The 21,633-nt window shown below is 38.0% G+C and overlaps 2 protein-coding genes across 2 annotated transcripts; one reads left to right on the top strand and one right to left on the bottom strand.

Moving 5' to 3' along the window:
• Nucleotides 1-566: 566 nt before the first annotated feature.
• Nucleotides 567-1,016, bottom strand: LOC138909887 (uncharacterized). Its single transcript, XM_070201105.1, has one exon. The coding sequence runs from the start codon at nucleotides 1,014-1,016 to the stop codon at nucleotides 567-569; it is 450 nt and encodes a 149-aa protein (XP_070057206.1).
• Nucleotides 1,017-16,220: 15,204 nt separating this feature from the next.
• LOC138909879 (uncharacterized) lies at nucleotides 16,221-16,709 on the top strand. The gene is made up of 2 exons (XM_070201099.1): nucleotides 16,221-16,357; nucleotides 16,451-16,709. The coding sequence occupies exons 1-2, from the start codon at nucleotides 16,221-16,223 to the stop codon at nucleotides 16,707-16,709; spliced, it is 396 nt and encodes a 131-aa protein (XP_070057200.1).
• The last annotated feature ends 4,924 nt before the right edge of the window (nucleotides 16,710-21,633 follow it).

Genomic DNA, 21,633 nt, shown 5'->3' with positions numbered 1-21,633 from the left:
GTTGGGTCGTTACAAGGCTCAAACCATCCAACAGGAGAACTACATCGTCTACCATTCAAAGCCTCATAGCGAGCTATCTGAATGCTTGACTAATAACTGTTGTTGTAAGAAAACTCTACCAAAGGTAATGACTAATCTCAATGCCCTCAAAATTCAATCACATAAGCTCACAACATGTCCTCAAAAATCTGAATAGTCCTCTCGGACTAACCATTTGTATGTGGGTGAAAAGTTGTGATAAGCTCCACCTGTGTACCCAACTCCCATTGAACAACACTTCAAAAGTGAGATGTGAACTGACTGCCACGGTCTTAAATGATAGAAATAGGCACTCCATGCAAACAAACCACCTACCGGGTGTAAATATGGGCTAACTTCTCTGAAGTATAAGTAGTCAATACCGGTATAAAGTACACGGACTTGGTCAACCTATCCACATTAGCCCAAATAGCATCAAACTTCCTCAAGGTACGAGATAAGCCTATCACAAAGTCCATAGTGATACGCTACCACTTCCACTCTTGTATAACCTTCGTCTGGATCAAACCACCTTTTGGTGTTCATACTTAACTTATTGCCAATTCAAACATCACGAATACATGACCAACAATGTCCTTCTTCATCCTTTGCCACCAGTAGTGCTGCTTCAAATCATGAGAAATTTTCGTAGCACCTGGATGAATAGAATACCATGAACAGTGAGCCTCTTGAAGTATCAACTTACTCAAACCATCAACATTAGGAACACAAAGTCGACCCTCAATTTGTATAACATCATCTTTTCCAATAATACTTTTCTTATCACCACCTCGATGAACTGTGTTCTTAAGCACCAACAAATGGGGATCATCATATTGGTGAGCCTTAAAACATTCAAACAAGGACGACTGCACAACAATATAAGCAAGAACTCTACTAGGCTCAGGAATATCCAACCTCACAAGTCTATTGTCTAAGGCCTGAACATCCATATCCAAAGGCCTCTCCTCAGGTGGAATAACTGCCAAACTACCCATACTCTCCGCTTTCTACTAAGGCATCCATTACCACGTCCACCTTATCTGAATAATACAAGATAGTGATATCATAATCCTAAAACAACTCAAGCCACCTTTGTTGCCTCAAATTTAGATCATTCTGCTTGAACAACTGGTGAAGACTCCAATGATCAGTCTAAACCTCACATGACACATTGTACAAGTAATGCCTCCAAATCTTGAGCGCATGCTCTATAGCTGCCTACTCAAATTATGAACTGGATAATTCTAATACGCTACTAAAACATTGGAATTAGCAATGAAAATATTATGTAGCTAAACTTCAAAATCCACTGCTAATCTTATTTAGGGATGAATTAGCGATAAATTATTAGAAAATTGTGTTAAAGACGAGCATTTTAGCGATGGATTCATGACGAACTTCGTAGCTAAATCCATTTTTTTTTGTAGTGATAGGGCATCAACTGTAGTGATGCGTAAGCAATAACCCAACCATCCTGCATCAATACCGTACCAAGATCAATATGTGAAGCATGACAAAACTTCGTGTATGTCTCTAAGCCTGTGGGCAACACCAACACTAGGGTTGTAGTCAAAGGAGTCTTGAACTTCTGATAGATCTCCTCACACTCATTAGACCATCTAATGTGAACACCTTTGGGAATCAACTAAATCAATATAGATGTAATAGATGAACTCCCATCTGTAAAACGATAATAGTACCCTACCATACCGAAAAACCTCCTGATCTTCATAGCTATAGTAGGATTAGGCCAACTCTGAACCGCCTCAATCTTCTTGGGATTAACCTTAATACAATCACCAGACACTACATGACCCAGGAAAGCAATTGAGTCCAACCAAAACTCGCACTTAAAAACTTAGTATAAAGCTTATTCTCATTCAAGGTCAGAAGCACAATCCTCAAGTGATGCTCATGTTCCTTCTTACTACGAGAGTAAACTAAGATTTCATCAATGAACACTATCATAGAAGAGTTTGAATACGACTTGAACACCCGGTTCATCAAATCCATGAATGCCACTGGACCATTAGTCAAACCAAATAACATTACCAAGAACTCATAATGACCATAGTGATTCCTAAAAGCTATATAGGGATATCTATTGCCCTAATCTCCACTTGATGATAGCATGATCTCAAGCCAATCTTAGAGAACACCTTAGCACCTTGAGGCTGGTAAAACAAATTATTAATACGAGGTAATAGATACTTGTTCTTGATAGTAACATTGTTCAACTACCTATAATCAATGCACATCCTCATAGTACTATCCTTCTTCTTCATAAACAACACTAGTGCACCCCAAGGAGAAACACCCGGTCTAGTGAACCCCTTTCTAAAGAAAATCTTACAACTACTCCTTCAACTCGGCTAGAGCCATGCATTATGGTGGAATAGATATGGGTTGTGTCCCAGACCTAAGTCAATACCAAAATCAATAAAACTTCTAGGAACTCTCTCATAATCGATACTGAATCATAGGAGGAAATTCCGCATGAGAATCCCGAATAAAAGCAAAATACACTAGGCACCCCTTCTCAACCATACATGAAGCTTTCAAAACTGAAATTACCCTGCCTGTAGAATGACCAAGTGACTCTCTCCACTCTAATCTAGGCAACCCAGACATAGCTAAAGTTACAGTCTTGGCGTGATAATCCAAGATAACATGATACAGAGATAACCAATCCATGCCAAGAATCACCTCGAATCCATCATGTACAACAACAAACTATTAACCATTATATCATATCCATTAATAGTAACTATACAAGACCGATATACTCGATTAACCGCTATAGAATCTCCAAAATGTATGGACACATAAACATACATATACAAAGAATCACGGGACATACCAAAAAATGATACAAAGTGAGATGACACATACAAATAAGTAGAACCCAGATAAAACAATATTGAAAGATCCCTATGATAGGCTGAAATAACAATTGTAATGACTGCATCAGAATCAACCAACTCTGGCCTGCTAGGAAAAGAACAGCAATGAGCCTCACCTTCACCTGTCTAGCCTCAACCACTAGGAAGACCTTTAACTGCATAAACTCTATCTCAAGCTGGCTGGGCATGTATGTTGTAGAAACTGGGGCTGGAAGCATAGCATGTGGGGTGTACCTTACTAAGATATACCACTTTGAAGCCTGGGACAATCCCTTCTCATGTGCCTCAAATTTCCACACTCAAAACAACTTCTCTACTAGCTTGCAGCTAGGACTGATTCTGACCTAACGCCCAGAATAATTGTTGAAACAACCATGTCCTAGAGATGCACTATAAGAACCATGTGTTGGAGGTGTGCCATATAACGATTGTCATGAACGAGCACTCTAAAACCCATGGCTAACTGGAGCAGCGCAAGAAGTATGGAGTGCTAACTAAAATGGCCTTTAAGATAATGGCCCTTTACTCTATAGTAGGCACCACTAAATTCACTAGTACCACGAGGCCTCTTGGCCTCTCTCTCTCTCTCTCTCTAGCCAACAGATACAATCTAATCCTATCAATCTCCACAGCCTAGTGGAAGGTGGTCTTAGTCTCAACCTCTTGTGCCATCCCATTCCTGATACTATAATTGAGACCCTCGACAAACCTCCGTACCTTCTTATTCTCGGAAGGAATCAGGAAATATGCATAGTGAGACAACACTATCAACCTTATCTCATACTCAACAATTGTTATATCATCCTATTGCAAGTGCTCATACTGGTTATGCAACTCGTCTCTCCTAGTGAGTGGAATGAACTTCTTAGAAAGAGAGTCAAAAATCGAGTCTAAGTGAGAGGAAGTGACCATGTTGTCATGATTTACTCATAAGTCTGCCACCATCTCTTTGCTAGCTCTCATACCGAAAAATAGTGAAATCAACTCCATTGGATTCCATAAGACCCAAATTGTGCAAATCTCTAAGTACGTATCCAAGAGATCTCGAGCATCAGCTGTGAGGTCACTAGCAAAACATGGAGGCTCTAACTTCTAGAACCGATCCATCCTTTTCTTCTCATAAAAGACATAGTAGCCCTAACCTCAGGCCTAACTGCAGCAATCGACTGAACTACCCCAACTAGTGGAATAGCTGGAACCCCCTCCAGCCTGAAAAATACCTGGAACCGCATGAATCATCCCTTCTTATGCCAAAGCCTTGAAGTAACTCAGAATCAAAACTAGGTTCCAGATCAGGTTGTTCCACTAGAGGCTCCTCATAAACTACTCTAGAACGAGCATGAGTAGCTATGTGTACTCCACCCCTCACGAGTTCTACCGTACATGCTCTAGCCTGAGCTCTAGCCCTGCTCTGACACCTGCCTCTCCCGAATTCGGCCTGGGGTACTGGCTCCTACTTGACTGTTGCTGACGCACGTGTCTTCACCATTTGTGAGAGAATGGAAGAGTAAAGGTTCAAACTTCAAGATAAAACAAAGTAGCATGATAGAGAAATAAAGGAAGTAAAAGTTTCCTAAACGTCACATTGCCTCTCAAAGATAAGTATAGACGTCTCCATACCGATCCAGATTCTATTAAAATGCTCAGGACCCGTAGAACCCATGAACTTAGAGCTCTAATACCAACTTTGTCATAACCCAGAGTCCCACCAATAGTTGTGATGGAACCTAACCCCAACCCTTTAGGTAAGCTAACATCCAAGATCAACCAAAATAAGTCAAATACAGTATAAACTACTGTCGCGATACAGATAAAGCATAATAAGTCTCACAACATCAACCAAAAGTGAAGAATACTACAACAATCTCCCAATACCCGGTAGTACGAAGTCATGAGCTACTAAATAGAGTATAACATAGTCTCAAGTACAAAATTACAGTTTGGAACAAGAAAATAGTAAATAAGGTAGAAGTGGATTGCATAAGCTGCAAATCCAAGAGCAACAACTTATTAGAAAGTCTCCAAATAATCCCCTAGGCTCTCTCATAAGTACCACTAGGGCCAACATTAGAATTTGCACAAAAATATGCAAAATTACAATATGAGTACAAAGACAACGTTTACTCAATAAGTATTTAGACTAACCTCGATGAAATAGTGACTGTTGACGACCAATTTTGACCCTTCCTTTTAAAATTAAATCATTTATGCTTAACAGTTTGCAGTAAATGTGGTAAAATATTTTCTAACCATTAATACCTATTATTATTAAAATATAATAGGAAATAATAATTAACAATGTTGAATTAACAATTTGGTATTAAATATTTATGAATTATATTACTCCTACTATTTTTGAATTATTAAAATAACCTTTATATTTTACAATTAATTTAATAAATTAACCTTTGATTTTTAATTATATTGTTTTATTATTTTAATTAATCCAAAATTAGTTTCATAATTTAATAAATGAAGTGTTTAAATAATTAGTCACAGTAATTTAAAATATTTTTGATGATTATATTGTATCACATTTAATTAGAATTAACTAAGTTTAATTAAGTTAATCTTTAAAGGGCTTAAAATCTGAAAAGGCTACAATTGCAATTAATTAACTGAACTCAATGTGGCTATGAATTAAATTTCATTTCAGCTGATTTAGCCCAAAACACAAGCCTAATATAGCCTGACCCGGTTCGGAACCAACCCTCTCTATCCAAGCTGGTGATTCATGCCTTCCACTCTAAGCCAATCAAAAGGTGTCACGTCACCCATCTTCCTCACTCACAGAGAAAACACAAATAGATCCGCATAGTTGAACTCATCTCCTCCGTTTAATCTCCAATTTCCTACTTTCTTTAATTTTGCTCAGACCTCATCTCCTCCGTTGGATTATAGGGACCCAATGGCCGTCTCTTTTTGTAATAAAAATGTTTCATTAAATCCTTATGCCTTGAATTATCACGGCCGTTTATCAAATGATCCAACAGCCTAGATCCCGTCAACCATTTGTAACCCAGAGATGACCACCTAAACCCTAATCACTTTCCCCCAACGGGCGCCCCCATTTCCCAATTCTCTCTCTCTTTTCTCACATCCTCATTAGCCCCATCAGTCCTAAAACCTTGCACAAATTTGTGCAAGGTCAAAAATCAAACTTCAAATCATCTTTTCTGTCCCTGCTTAACAGCAAATCCCACCTGAACTTTCCCTTTTTGTTACCCTAATTTGAATCTCCAACCCAAAAGCCCTAGACCTAAAGGTGAAACCTAAGATTTCATATGTCCCTCCTCTGTTTCGTCGAATCGAAGCATGCATAGCCATCATCTTCAGCTTCATCATCATTATTCAATGTCCAAAGGTCAAACGCAGTGACCTCTGGACATTAGGATTTGACCACTGGTCCAAAGGCTTCAACGGTCGACCTCCTCGACTCAGGTAAATTCTACACTACTTTTCCCCTCTCTAGGTCTCTGATTTTACCTGCTTACTATCATAATCCACCCTATCGTCACTCTCCACTATCTGTTCAAACTCAATCGAAATCCTAAGTGGCTTAAATGCCACTACAAATAAGACATTCAATGTCTCTACCTAACATACACCAATACACACTTAACATCACCGGCAAATACATTGAAAGAATTAAAAGGTTCAAGTTTTTCGACTAAGAATTAAGTTCCAGTAGTTTCCACTTAATTTATCTTTTCCACTTTTTATTTCTGCTCGAGTTCGATCTTTGTGAGTGGATCGTTTTTGGTTTGAACTCCTAAACGGCAAACAATCAACTCTTATTTGGTTTGCTGCTCTATAGAAGGTTCGTGTATACTGACCCTGTCTATCTTTTAATTATGCAATTTTGTGATATTTTTCCTGTTAATCACCTTTAGCCTATGCTATATATCAGTTGTACATGACTATATTTGTTACATTCTATTTGTTGAATGCCTTCTTCACTGTTGAGTTGATAACTTCTTGATAAATTGTGTTGCTATCTAATCTAAGTTTCATTTCCCAAAACTTAGCTAGATAAAATGTTTTCATGATGTTGATACTCTTCAAAACAAATCTTGTTAAACCTTTTATTAGTTGAACTAAGCCTTAAGTTAATGTTATGTGTGCTCTATCTCTGTCGGTTAAATGATAGCTATACTACTATATTTAGTTAACTTAATCGAGCTATACTCTTAAACTTCTCCTAATGTCTTGTTAAAATTTCACATCTGCTGCATTGTGTTGTACTGATCCTCACATTTGTGATGTTATACCATATTTTTTTGGTTCAATAAAATGATTCTTATCACAGTTCATGTCTTGCATTTGACTTGTTTGCTTTGATGATCTTAATTGAATAGTTTGCTGTTGAAACTATGCTTGTTATATACATGTAAGGATTTATGCAAGTCTATCATTGTAGTTTGAACTCATGTGAAGGACCTATTAGCATAGCGATAACACAACCTACTCACTTGTTGTGTCCAGATCTGTCATGTCTCTTTTGCTTTATGACCATGAACTCTGTAGTAATGGCCATCTGAAACCTTACTATATGTTGGTTGAGTGACACTTATTTACCTCTATGCTTGTTCTTTTGTTCATCATACTTCTGTTAGTCCAGTAATGCCCATGAACCTTTACATGCTCTTTAGTTGAGAAAGTTTCATGTTTAAATTACTATGTTCTTTGCTGAAAACTTCTCTTGATAGATTGAATCATGTTTGCCTTGATAACTTAGCAACTTGAGTGAATAATGTTGAACATAATATCTAGAAATGGGAAGTTTACTGGTGTAACTTGGTTAGAAAGATCACTCACATTTTTAAGTAAACCCGCTAAGATTTGTTTACCCTGTCTCACCCACTAAGAATGAACATCCCTACCCACTGTCTCATATTGGGTTGATATCCTTGTCTATAAGACACTTACTTATAAATTTGGAGTTGTTTGGAAACCTGATAGACTATAACTAGATATCATTCTATTAGGTTTGAACTAGACGAAAACTGACCTTTCTACTTATATTGATATCTCTGCTCGTTATTGTTATCATTGGAAAGCCTGAACAAGGGGTGTTAGTACAAGTATTTAGTGAAGTAAGGTCTCAACCATATATATGCTTACCTTGGACTGTTCTAAAGATTACTAAAATGACTGTGGAAGTAATATGAATCTAGTTAAGAATCCTAAAATGTTGAACCCTTAGTAGAATTAATGAAACTAATGCATATGTCTCTCTTTGTCGCCTACTAATGCTTAGATCATTTAATCAGGCGCCTCTGAACATGAATTGGTTAAAGAACAACACTTATCTATTGATAATATGCCACTAGCCCTCTTAGTTTATAAGTGTATCATAGTAATGATCCCCCTGGGTGTTCTGATGCATGCTAGGATCAACCTTAAGTTCTTTGATGTTATTGGAACCCTATTAATCTACATATAACGATTCATCTTTGTGCTTAATGTTCTTATAAGGGGGTCCTAAGGTAAATATTGTGATTGGTTGTGAAATGATCATGTCATGTACTCCAATAATATTGAAATGTCCTCTGTAACTGTTTGAGTCAAGTCGTTAAATTGCTATGTGCTTGAGTCTCTCAAAAGCTTATCAGGAGCCTCTTGTATTTACTGTCTGCATATTGGTTACTAAGATGACACTTTATTTGTGTATAAACCTTTGAGGAAGAGTGAAAGTGATTGACTAAGGGTATTTGGGAATGAAACTTGGTTTGTGGTTGAGGTTCCCCTCCCTGACACAAGCACTGCTCGGGGTCCATGAGACCCTTGGGAACTCTGAAGTGCTAGGGGTCTAAAAGGGAATTTTATCCATGAATAGAGTTGTACTCTAAGCCTTTGGTCACTCACTTTTATTAATCTTCATAGGATTAATACAAATGAGATTAGATTCACTGTACTCTCTAGCTTTATTATTACTTTGTTATGATTTTATTTTGTTATACTTGATATTGATTTTCACTAATTATCTTCTTTATTTTTTCATGTGCATGTTTGAACTAGGCTTGTGAAGTTCCTTAAACTCAAGCCCAAGCTTCAACCTGGACTACGTTTCCGCTCGTTGGAGTCTGGTGCTTGTGTGAAATCTGTTGGGTCTAACTAACCACTGGTCCAATATCAAGAGTCCAGCCCCTTTCTTCCCTCTCATTTTTTCTTCAGACGTTAAATCTTGTCGTTAGTTATTCTAATATGTTTTGACTCTAACGTTACTATTGGATATTGTTTGATGTTTTGGTTGTAGGTAAAAAGGTCAAATGGGATTATAAGATTGCTTACTTTTCGTTACTCTAATACATTTGAGCCTTAATAGTTTAAACTAATCTTTCAATAAATAAATAGCTTACCTGTGTTTTCCATTAACAACTTCAGTAATTTCAAGCTTCTTGGCAGATTCAAAAACGAAAACCAATTCTCTTTGGAAAATTATCAAACGGGTCACATAAAACACAAGCATTACTTTCAAAAAATAATAAAAGCAACCACGCACAACCGTTCTTACAAATGAGCTTGAAACATAAGGCCTTTCAACAAATAAGGTATAATCGTTTTCAATTAAGGTATATTTTAGTAATATCTTATTCATTAAGTTATAAAATCTCACAAATAAATATCATTCTTTTTCAGAAGAAATACACAACCTTTTCCAAAACAATGAGCTTTCAAACAAGAATTAGACGTTTTTTATAGATGTTACTTAGAAACTTTAGCCACTAAATAACTAGAATATAGACATTTCTTTCCCCAAACCTAGTCTAAGTTTAAGGAGCTACCTTAGGTAGATTTTAAGGGATTCCTAATACCTTCCCCTTAGAATAACTAGAACCTTTACCTGAATCTCACCGGTTAGCGGACCATTAGGATAACAATCTTACAAACACATTGGTACCCTAATATACCTTAAATATTAGGCGGCGACTCTCTTTTATCAATATCAGAAGAATCACTAGTTGTATTTTGTTTTGACCTGTGCAAAATAGGGTGCAACAACTTGGCAGCTCTGCTGGGGATTTTACACTTAGGTTCTCACCTTAGAAAACTTAAGCTAGACCTGAAATTGGGGATGTTTGTTTATATTCTGCTTTAATTATGCTTAATTTTGCAATATGTGTTTACTTGTCTTACTTGTTTACATTTCTATAACATGTCAAACATGTACTTATTTGCCTACTTTTAATATTGTTACTGCTGTCACAATTATCTGCTATTGCTTTATACATTGTCATCACATTTTCCTATCAAGTCTTGGCCGTACAACATTACACACAAATGACACGTGAGGGTTGTCTTTTACACCCCTCTGAACCCTCTTTCAAAATTCTCTAGTTTCAGAGAATGACTTAGTCAGGATAACTGACATAACATCTCGCAATTATTCAGTCCAACTCTAAAAATAGGAAACACTCTACTCTAGAAAACATAGGTTATACTACACAAACCTTAGGTGAATCGGTCCTTGGTATTGACCCACGATTAGGAAAATCACCCCAATGTCAATGGGTCATGCACCCAACGACGTGCCTTTCGTGGAACGACGAACCAATCCAGAAAAGACGCTAAATATCCGGAGCAAAACCCTTACCAAACCTTTTCACCTCTTTAGATGGAAATCAACTGCAACGTCCCCGATATTAACATGGTCATGGGTGCACCACACAAGCTGAAGCAGTAGTGGAGAAACATTTGTCGGGAGCATGGGAATAATATCGGAACACACCTGGGATCACTAACCTCCTCGATGAAGATTCGAGCCGAAAAATTTCTTACTGGCTGCTGATAGAGTTTTGGGACCCAGCTAAGGTGGTCTTCAAGTTTGTCGATTGTGAATTGGCACCAACACTTGAAGAAATCACTTACTTCACGAAGTTACCATTTGCCGGGCGGAAACCAATACTGCCAGTTGTCATGCCTGCCATATGTTCCTTCGTGCATTGGGTCTGACAAGCAACAGAAATTTGAGAAACATCAAAGTTGGATGAGTGAGTTTGGACCAGCTGTCGACAGATTCGGACACTAGGAAAGTTATGAGTGGCATCTTGACGAATTCCAATGCGATCATACAGTATGGGAGAGTCTCCACCCCCTAACCTTTTTTCTAGCATTGTTGGGATTATTATTTTTCCCCTAAAGAAAGGGACAAATCAACATTAACTTGCTGCCCCTGGTCTTGGCAACATTTCGAGGGAATCTGCAAGTCTCATGTGTTCCCATGATATTAGCAGAGATATTTTGGGCACTGTCACCATGCTCTAGAGGATATGATTTTTTCAAAGGCTATAACTTACTACTCCAGATATGTGCCACAAAATATTTCTTTCAGAGGTAGGAAATTATTGACTATTTTGTGGGCATCAATAACATGATCAAAACCCATAATGAAAGGATGAAATATTGGGTTACGCCGCATGGGCAAGAGGAGTGGTGAGACATGTTAACCTATCTGAGTGGGGAATTTGGGAACTGGAAACTTCCATGGTTAAGTAGCGGGGAAATTTTGAGAAGCTTGGGAAAGTACTTCATCGAGTTAGTGGGACTGGAAGGAATTCAGTCGTACGCACCTCTAAGGGTTCTAAGGCAATTTGGCCTGATTCAAGACGTGCCCCTCTAGTCAAGGAAAGCTTTATACGACGGAAAAATTCCAATCCCGAGGGTGAGGAGGCTCCAAAATGAATGGAAGGACTTGATCATGATGCCAATGGGGCAAAATCCTTGGTGCTTGCCTGAATACTTTGTGTGGATCAACGAGGAGGACGAGTTGGCCAGACCTAGCAACGAAGGATTGACCGGACTAGAGGATTCAGCATCAGCTCTGTAGATATATCACGAGATTTTGCCCCACTATCTCGTCACCATTGCCATGCATCAACAGGTGGTTGCCAGGTCGGTCGACCACATGTTGTCGCCGCTAGAAAACGACAACCAGGTGATTAAGTACATACAGATTAAGTTAGAAACAGAGTCGTAGGAGGATCCCGAGGAGGAACCAGAGTACAACAACGATGAGGAGGAAGTTGAAGAGGACCCTAAAAAAGAAATCTCGGGGATGATTATTAAGTGGCTGGTTGATTTCCCTTTATCTTGTACCCCCTTTTCATTTCCCTAAGAGCGAGCCTATGATCCCATGTAATCTTTTGTGAACTTTGAAAAAAATGTTGTAACCATCGTTCCCATCTTATTATAATCAATAGCCTATCAATGAAAACAAAAGTTTGCTCCGGAGAAATGTGTCAAAATCTGATTGTTCGTCAAATATTCGCGACATAGGCCTACCTCTGGCAAAGAGAGGTCCTTCGTATCTTAGGAGACGCGCTTATCTGAATATGTGAAATAATTGCTCTATGTGCTCATATTTGTATAATCTTTGAAACTAAATTCTACTTTCCCTTATTTTCTCTCCTTATTGCTTTATTTTATCCTAAAAAATAGAGGTTGGTTTGTGTTGATACGTAAAACTAGATGAGCCACCTTACAATCTGAGATCTAAGGGAAAGATGTCTTCAACCAACGACCCGGCCGAAAATGATTGAGTAATAGCCTATAAGCCAAGGCAATCGGGGCAAAAGGACGATACCCGAAATGATAAACACGTTGCCATAATGGCGCAGGAAATGGAGTCAATGAGAGAAAAAGTACAGCAAATCCAGGAGCTGGCACACTTGGCCATGACGACGCTTTCGCAACCACCCTGCTTATATTCCTTGGATTCAATCCCTGATCATATTCCTTCAATAACCCGTCAAACAACCAGTACACCAACCGCTATCACTACAAATCCCACAACCCAAGTTATACAACCAGTAACCCCCGCAAATCCACCAAATCCCCCTATACACACACCCTATGTAATTATGTCCAAATACGAATAAATCCATCAGCCACCACCAATATTGTTCACAGCCCTCCTCGTGATAATGTCACTTTTGCCAACAACCAGATTCAGCACATACCCGCGGCACACACCACCACACATGAGTTTTATATTCCACCAGTATATGCCACCTCTGAGCCTACCTTTATCGCACCCGTCACGGTCATAGTGCCCTATGAGATCGACCAATATGCTGAGATGAAAAAAGAAGCAAAATATAAGGAAGAGGAATCAGTGTCAGAACAGCTGCAAGTGTTGAGAAAACAGATGAAGAATCTCTAGGTTGCTCGAGGGAGCGAGAGCCTAGATTATGAGGACTTGTGTATACATCTCGTTGTTGACATGCCCGCAGGGTATATGATACACCCTGCGGTATTACATCGATGTTGCACCCCGCAATATTACGTCGATATTAAACCCCGTTGTATTACGTCGATGTTACACCCCGCAGTATTACGCAGATGTTATCCCCCGCAGTATTACGTCGATGTTATACCCTATAGTAAAATGAGGATTAGTTATGATGTTAAAATAACATATGCTAGAATATAAATATGCATAATACATATGATTAGCATAATGTAGGTCCTATAATTAGTAGAGAAATGTTGAGGTGCTTATGTGTATATATGTATTCCTTGTAAAAGATATGTTGCCAAGTAGAGACAAACATTGCCTCTTCCACCGTCCAAGGCACTTTTGCCATTACAAATTGATATATATCAAGTCTTAAAAGGGAAGGAAGTCATTTTAGGAGATGCTATAAGTATACAATTCCTTTAAGCACCATCTCAATCAATTAGAAGCTCTTTACAATTGCACATACAGACAGCTCTCTTTAAGGCAATTATTTTGTAATTTTCCACTTGGTTTGGAGGTTTTGTTTGTAAAGGTGTTGGGAAGGATTATATCCAACTCATCCTATCCCTTTTCTTCAAATAATTAAGGGTAAGAATTCAACAATCCTTCTAGATAAGTTCATCTTCAACTTGGAGAAATTTACTTTAAATTCTTATTAATGTAGAAATAAAGGTTCTTGTAGTGTATTTGAGGAGGATTTGATTGTGTTGAAGGGATGGAAATATAGTTATAAATATGTATATGTGTTGTTATCCTTTCCGTTCAAGGTGATATCATACTCTTCTCCATGTATTTGAGGTCATTTGGATCATAGTTTGTTTGTTGATGAAGTGTTGTAGTTGTTGAACGGTTTTGAGTGATTTATTAAGGTATCCTATGGATGAAAATTATGAAGTATAGTTGTTTGTGATGGTGGTTGTGTTGTGAGTAGAGGAGAAGAGCTAGTAGTGTTGAATTGCCATTGTAGGATGATATGAAGCTTATGCACCCTAGTGTTCGATAAAATATCGTAGTGAATCCAATTCTTGGTTTATTGATTCGATTGTGATCCAATCCATTTATACAATATAGATTATCATTCGTAGAGTGTACTGGAACTCGTGATATATCGCTAGTCAAGCAACAAAGGTATATTAAGGGGTGCATATGATACAAACGAAATGAGCAAACACACAACTTTCATAAATGCCTCTATTCATAGAAGTACTAGGGGTGCCTATGTTCTTGATTCCCCACGTGTCCTATTATTATATCATTTGTTCATGGGTCTCAGAAAAATACGTAAGTTGATAAAGTTTATCCGAAGGCATATTGATCTTATAACATTCCGAGAGATCTTATTGACTTACTTTATTATGCATTGCATTCAAATATGTACATTGACCCATGACCAGATGGCGTTATATACACGTATATTATATGCATATAGGGTATGGGAAAAGGTTATGGTGTTATATATGCACCACCACCTGATTAGTTGGTATATGTTGATAATTTCTCCCACGAAGGCCGAGATGATATGATGGGATTCCCTCATAGTCTTGATAATATTGAGTACGCATATAACTATGCATGATATGACATTTATACGCATATGCATGACATTATAAATGTTTCATAATTCACAGAGCTATTCAGACATACAGGTTGAGTCAATTACTCCGTGTTTCTTTTATGTCTTTTATATACTGATTTTCATGCCTTACATACTTGGTACATTATTCGTACTGATGCCCATATTGCCTAGGGGCCTGCGTTTCATGCCTGTAGGTGCAGGTAGACAGGATGACGGTCCCCCTTCTTAGGATCCTTGCACAGTGAGAGTTGGTGTGCTCCATTTGATCCGGAGCTACTTTTGGGTTTTGGTACGATATTTTTGTATACATATATGGGTATGACGGGGGCCAATCCCGTCCTTTATAAAGTTGTACACTCTATTAGAGGTCTGTAGACAGTCGTGTATAGTTGGATAGTGTGTGGCCTTGTCGGCTTCTATTTTGGATATATAGTGGTCCAAAGCAGCCTTGTCGGCTCGCCTTACCATCTTCCTCATATATAGTGGTCCAAAGCAGCCTGGTACACCAAGTTCAGGGTGAATGCACCACCAAAAATGTCAAGATCCTTCCATACTTGCATTGCGTAAAAGAGTTGTGTAAGAAGTTCACAAAGATCGAGTTTAAGCATGTTCCTAGAATCCAAAATGAGTTCACCGACGCTCGTCCAACTTTGTCATCTATGATCTAGCATCCAGACAAGAATTACATCGACTCCATCTAGATAGAGGTTCGAGATCAGCATGCATACTGTTTTCATGTAGATGAAGACCTATATGGTAAGCCTTGGTACTACGACATCAAAAGGTTCCTCAAAGTAAGAGGATACCCAGAGAATACCACCAATGGTCAGAAGCGAGCACTAAGAAGACTAGCGAATCACTTTTTTTAATAGGGAAGTCCAGCATAGGAGGACCCCAGACTTAGGTCTGTTAAGCCGTGTAGATGTTGTTGAAGCAACGAGATTACTTGAAGAGATATATGTAGGAACGTGCGGGCCTCACATGAACGGTTTCACTTTAGACAAAAAGATTTTAAGATCGGATACTTTTGGATGACCACGAAAAGTGATAGTATCGCTACGTGCAAAAGTGTCATCAGTGCCAGATTCACAGGGATTTCATCCTGGTTCCACCTAATGAGTTGAACGTAATGGGTTCTCCTTGGTCGTTTGCCGCTTGGGGCATGGATGTGATTGGACCTATAGAACCTGCCGCATCAAACAGATATTGTTTCATTCTGGTAGCCATTGACTATTTCACCAAATGGGATGAAGCCTCTCATACAAGGCTGTCACAAAGAAGGTGGTGGCATATTTCGTCCGTAACAACATAGTCTGCAGAATCAGGATCCTGGAGTCAATTATGACTAACAATGCAGCCAATCTCAACAGCGACCTCATGAGGGAAATTTGCGAAAAGTTCAGAATCGTCCACTATAATTCCATATCCTACAGACCACGAGAAGCTATCATTTGCCCTACTTGGTTACCACACTACCATGAGGACATCTACTTGGGCAACACCATACATGTTGGTATATGGCACAGAAGCTGTGATACCTGCAGAGGTTGAGATACCATCTTTGAGAGTCATCCAGGAAGCCAAGTTAGATGATGCAGAATGGATACGTTTCAGGCAAAAACAACTCATGATCATCGATGAAACGAGAATGGACGCATTGTGTCATTGTTAGCTGTATCAAAATAGGATAACCAACGCATTCAACAGAAAGGTGAAATCTCGGCAGTTCACACCGGGGCAGCTGGTTTTGAAAAAGATATTCCCTCATCAAGAAGAGGACAAAAGAAAATTCGTGCCAAACTGGACAGGTCTTTATGTGGTTTATCGAGTATTGTCAGGAGGAGAATTGACCCTAACAGGAATGGATGGCAAAGTCAGCACGAAGCCCATCAAGATGCAGTCAAGAGATATTACATCTAAAGATAATATAATTAGTTTTATTGTAACAGAACTACGCCTCACCTGACTTCTCGCAGTGGGATACGTAGGCAACCCACATAGGGTTCGGTCTCCCTCCCCCTTTTGTAATAGAAAATCCAAATGTCATTTTGTATGTATTTATAACTATGCCACAACTTGATTTCCTTTGGCGGGAATACGTAGGGAATCCATATTGGACTCAGTCATCTATTGTAATTGAACTACATTTTGGCCTAATTCCATTTGGATACATAGGCAGTCTGAGTCAGACTCGGCCACTTCATTTCATTTTCTTACCATTTTGCATCTAGTGTAATCGAACTACATTTTAACTCGATTCTATTTGGATACGTAGGCTGCCTGAGTCAGGCTCGGTCATTCCATCATAATTCATTTATCATTTTATCATCCTCGAACTACGTTCAGACCTAATTCTGTTCAAATACGTAGGCAACCTAAAAAGGTTTGGTCATAACCTTAGGAAATCATTTATAATACATTTGTTTAGATCAGGACGTGATCGCGATGGCAAGAAGCTATGTCATCAGGGGCATCTCCAAAAATTGTCATCAACGGGACAAAATCATCCAGAAATGATACTCGCGTCGGAAGGAATTTCTAAACATGTCATAATCCGAAACAATGGCATTCGCCATTAAAGATAAACGATTTTCAAAATGTTTTCAAAAAATTCTACCTTTCCTCCTACCGAACTTCGTGGCATAACCCACCAGATCTGGGGCAAGTCCAAGTCTATGATCAACACAAATCAACACCCCCTATAAATAATTTTCTTTGAGCGCAAGATTGACAGGATACCAGAGCGCACTAGGAACAATGACAGACCCACTACCATCTTATGAACACATATCTCTCCCTTAATAGTCAATTCATTTTCTCATATAGTTAAGGACTAACTTCATATTCTTTGCAGGTATTTCGGAACCAAGTCTTAGATGCATTCGAAGTACCTTGCATATATCAATATGTTTGCTCAACCAATCGGAGCGCCTTGTACATATCGCACCTCCGGCTTCGCCAATCGAAGCCCAGTATATAGCAAACTATTCGCTTCGCCAATTGGAGCCCTATATATAGCAAATTGTTCGCTTCGCCACCTAGGGCATTTCGCACAGATCACACTGTCACTATGCCATATTAGAGATTCCAAGTAGATAGTTGCAAACTTCATCGTCGACCCCACCAATCGAAGGATGGACCGTCCAAATCCACCATATTTTCCGCCAATCGACGACCACAAATTAGTTCTGCAGTCGAGAGTATCTCTTGGGCATGCTCATTTATTTCTCTGCTTTATCTTGAATATTTTGACGTTTTATTTATGCAGCTTACATGCAATTTTACACTCAAAGTCATCTACTCCCATCGCGTGGAGATACTCCCATCGTGAGGAGATTTTACATTTAAATTCAACTGCTCCCATCGCGTGAAGGTACTCTCATCGCGTGGAGATTTAAATGGTCCAACAGCTGCGGAATGGTACACAGCCTGACTAACAATCACATCAAATTCAAAGGCCTATCCTCGGCATCCCAAATAATGATCTAGAGCTGGGAGACTTCAGATTTAAACATCCCGTCGCCCTGAGATCACAAATAACGGTTTGCCGGCAGCCATGAATCATCATTCCTGCATTATTTACATCATATATTACCATTTATATTTTGATATATGGGTATGTGTGTATCTTCTTTTGCAGGTTCAAACACTGCGACGTGGAACTTCTTCTAAGCAACAAACCAAGTTACACCGCTATGAGAAACTCATAAGCGAGCCAAGGATCCAAACTCCAACTTAGTATGATCAGTAGAACTCCAAAATCGTCAAGTCCTTCAAGTCTCATAATCAAGCTACGATCTGTGGAGTCACTCTTGGTTCTAAGATCTTCCCGTCTTATAGTATAGTTATAACACGATACTGGGGCAACTCATGCAAGCACCCCCTCTCCAAATTGTCATTCCATAACTACATGAGGTCTGGTCTTCGTTAATCTCGAGCTATGTAGGCGATTCAAAACTAGAATTCGGCCTCTAATCTCACAACTATCTTTTCCAAATCCATATACCATTCATGCAATACATGCCTAGAGTAGGGACAAAATTGGTCTTGAATCAATTTCTTTGCCCGCAAACTCTTTCATCGTCTCCGGTCAAAGAGGGACAGCTATTGACGACCAATATTTACCCTCCCTTTTAAAATTAAATTATTTATGCTTAACAATTTGCAGTAAATGTGGTAAAATATTTTTAACCAATAATACCTATTTTTATTAAAATATAATAGGAAATAATAATATTTTTATTAAAATATAATAGGAAATAATAATTAACAATTATTGAATTAATAATTTGTATTAAATATTTATGTATTATATTACTCATACTATTTTGGAATTATTAAAATGACCTTTCTATTTTAATAATCGAGTTTTACAATTAAATTAATAAATTAACCTTTGATTTTTAACTATATCGCTTTATTATTTTAATTAATCCGAAATTAGTTTCAGAATTTAATAAATGAAGTGTTTAAATAATTAGTCATGGTAATTTATAATATATTTGATGATTATATTTTATTATATTTAATTAGAATTAATTAAGTTTAATTAAGTTAATCTTTAAATGGGTTAAAAGATCAAAAGGCTAAAATTATAATTAATTAACTAAACTCGATGTGGCTATGAATTAAATTTTGTTTCAGTTGATTAAGCCTAAAATACAAGCCCAATCAAAAGGTACCACGTCACCCGTCTTCCTCACTCACGGAGAAAACACAAATAGATCTGGACCGTTGATTTAACTCATCAACGCTCCATGTTTAATCTCCATTTTCCTCCTTTATTTAATTTTGCTGAAACCTCATCTCCGCCATTGGATTATAGGGATCCAACGACCGTCTCTTTTTATAATAAAAATGTTTCATTAAATCCTTATGCCTTGAATTATCGGGGCCGTTGATCAAATGATCCAACAGCCCATATCCCGTCTCCCATTTATAACCGATATACGACCCCCTAAACCGTAATCACTTTCCCCCTATGGCCGCCCTCATTTCCCAATTCTCTCTCTTTTCTTTCATCCTCGTCAGCCATATTATTCTTAAAACAATGCATAAATTTGTGCAAGGTCACAAATCCGACCTCAAATAATCTTTTCTATCCTTGCTTAACCGCGAATCCCACCTGAACTTTCCCCCTTCGTTACCCTAATTTGAATCTCCAACCCAGAAGCCCTAAACTTATAGGTGAAACCTAAGATTTCATATGTCCTTCCTCTGTTCCGTCGAATCGAAGCATGCATGGCCATAATCTTCAACTTCATCATCATTATTTGATGTCCAGAGGTCAAACGCAGTGACCTCTGGATATTAGGTTTTGACCGCTGGTCCAAAGGTTTCAACGGTTGACCTCCTCGAGCTCAGGTAAATTCTCCATTGATTTTCCCCTATGTAGTTCTCTAATTTAACTTGCTTACTATCGTCATCTACCATATCTTCACTCTTCACTATCTGTTCGAACTCAATCGAAATCCTAAGTGGCTTGAATGCCACTATAAATAGGACATTCAATGTCTCTACCTAACAGACATCAATACATTTAACATCACCGGCAAATATATTTAAAGAATTAAAAAGTTCAAGTTTTTCTAATAAGTATTATGTTCCAGTAGTTTCTCACTAATTTCTCTTTTCCTCTTTTCATTTCTGCTCGAGTTCAATCTCTGTGAGTGGATCGTTTTTGGTTTGGACTCCTAAATGACTAACAATCGACTCTTATTTGGTTTGCTGCTCTGTAGAAGGTCAGTGTATACTGACCCTGTCTCTATCTTTTAATTATGCAATTTTGTGATATTTTTCTTGTTAATCACCTTTCGCCTATGATATATATCAGTTGTACATGACTATATTTGTTATATTCTGTTTGTTGTATGCCATTTTTTCTGTTGAGTTGATAATTCCTGATAAATTGTGTTGTTATCTGATCTATGTTTCATTTCCCATAACTTAGCTAGATAAAATATTTTCATGATGTTGATACTCTTCTGAACAAATCCTGTTGAACCTTTTATGATTAGTTGAACTAAGCCTTAAGTTAATTCTACGTATGCTCTATCTCTACCGGTTAAATGATAGCTACACTACTATATTTAGTTGACTTAATTGAGCTATACTCTTAAACTTCTCCTAATGTCCTGTTAAGATTTCACATCTGATGCACTGTGTTATACTGATCCTCACACTTGTGATGTTATACCACATTGTTTTGGTTCAATAAAAATGATTCTCATCAAAGATCATGCCTTACATTTGATCTGTTTGCTTTGATGATCTTAACTGAATAGTTTGTTGTTAGAACCATGCTTGTTATATACATATAAGGATTCATGCAAGTCTATCATTGTAGTTTGAACTCATGTGAAGGACCTATCAATATAGCTATCACACAACCTGCTCACTTGTTGTGTCCAAAACTGTCATGTCTCTTTTGTTTTATGATGATGAACTCTGTAGTAGTGGCCATCTAGAACCTTATTGTATGTTGGTTGATTGACTCCTAATGACCTTTATGCATGTGCTTATATTCATCATACTTCTGTTAGTCCAGTAATGCCCATGAACCTTTACATGCTCTTTAGTTGAGAAAGTTTCATGTTTAAATTACTATGTTCTTTGCTGGAAACTTTTCTTGACAGATTGAATCTTGTTTGCCTTAATAACTTAGCAACTTGAGTGAATAATGTTGAACATAAGATCTAGAAATGGGAAGTTTACTCGTGTAACCTAGTTAGTAAGATCACTCACATTTTAAGTAAACTCACTAAGACATGTTTGCCATGTTCTCACCCACTAAGAATGAACATCCCTACCTACTGTCTCATATCTGGTTGATATTCTTGTCTATAAAACACTTAATTATAAATCTAGAGTTGTTTGGAAACTTGATAGAC

The sequence above is a fragment of the Nicotiana tomentosiformis genome, chromosome 1, assembly GCF_000390325.3.
Source record: "Nicotiana tomentosiformis chromosome 1, ASM39032v3, whole genome shotgun sequence".
NCBI lineage: Eukaryota > Viridiplantae > Streptophyta > Magnoliopsida > Solanales > Solanaceae > Nicotiana > Nicotiana tomentosiformis.
This window is presented reverse-complemented; position numbering and strand designations above follow the sequence as displayed.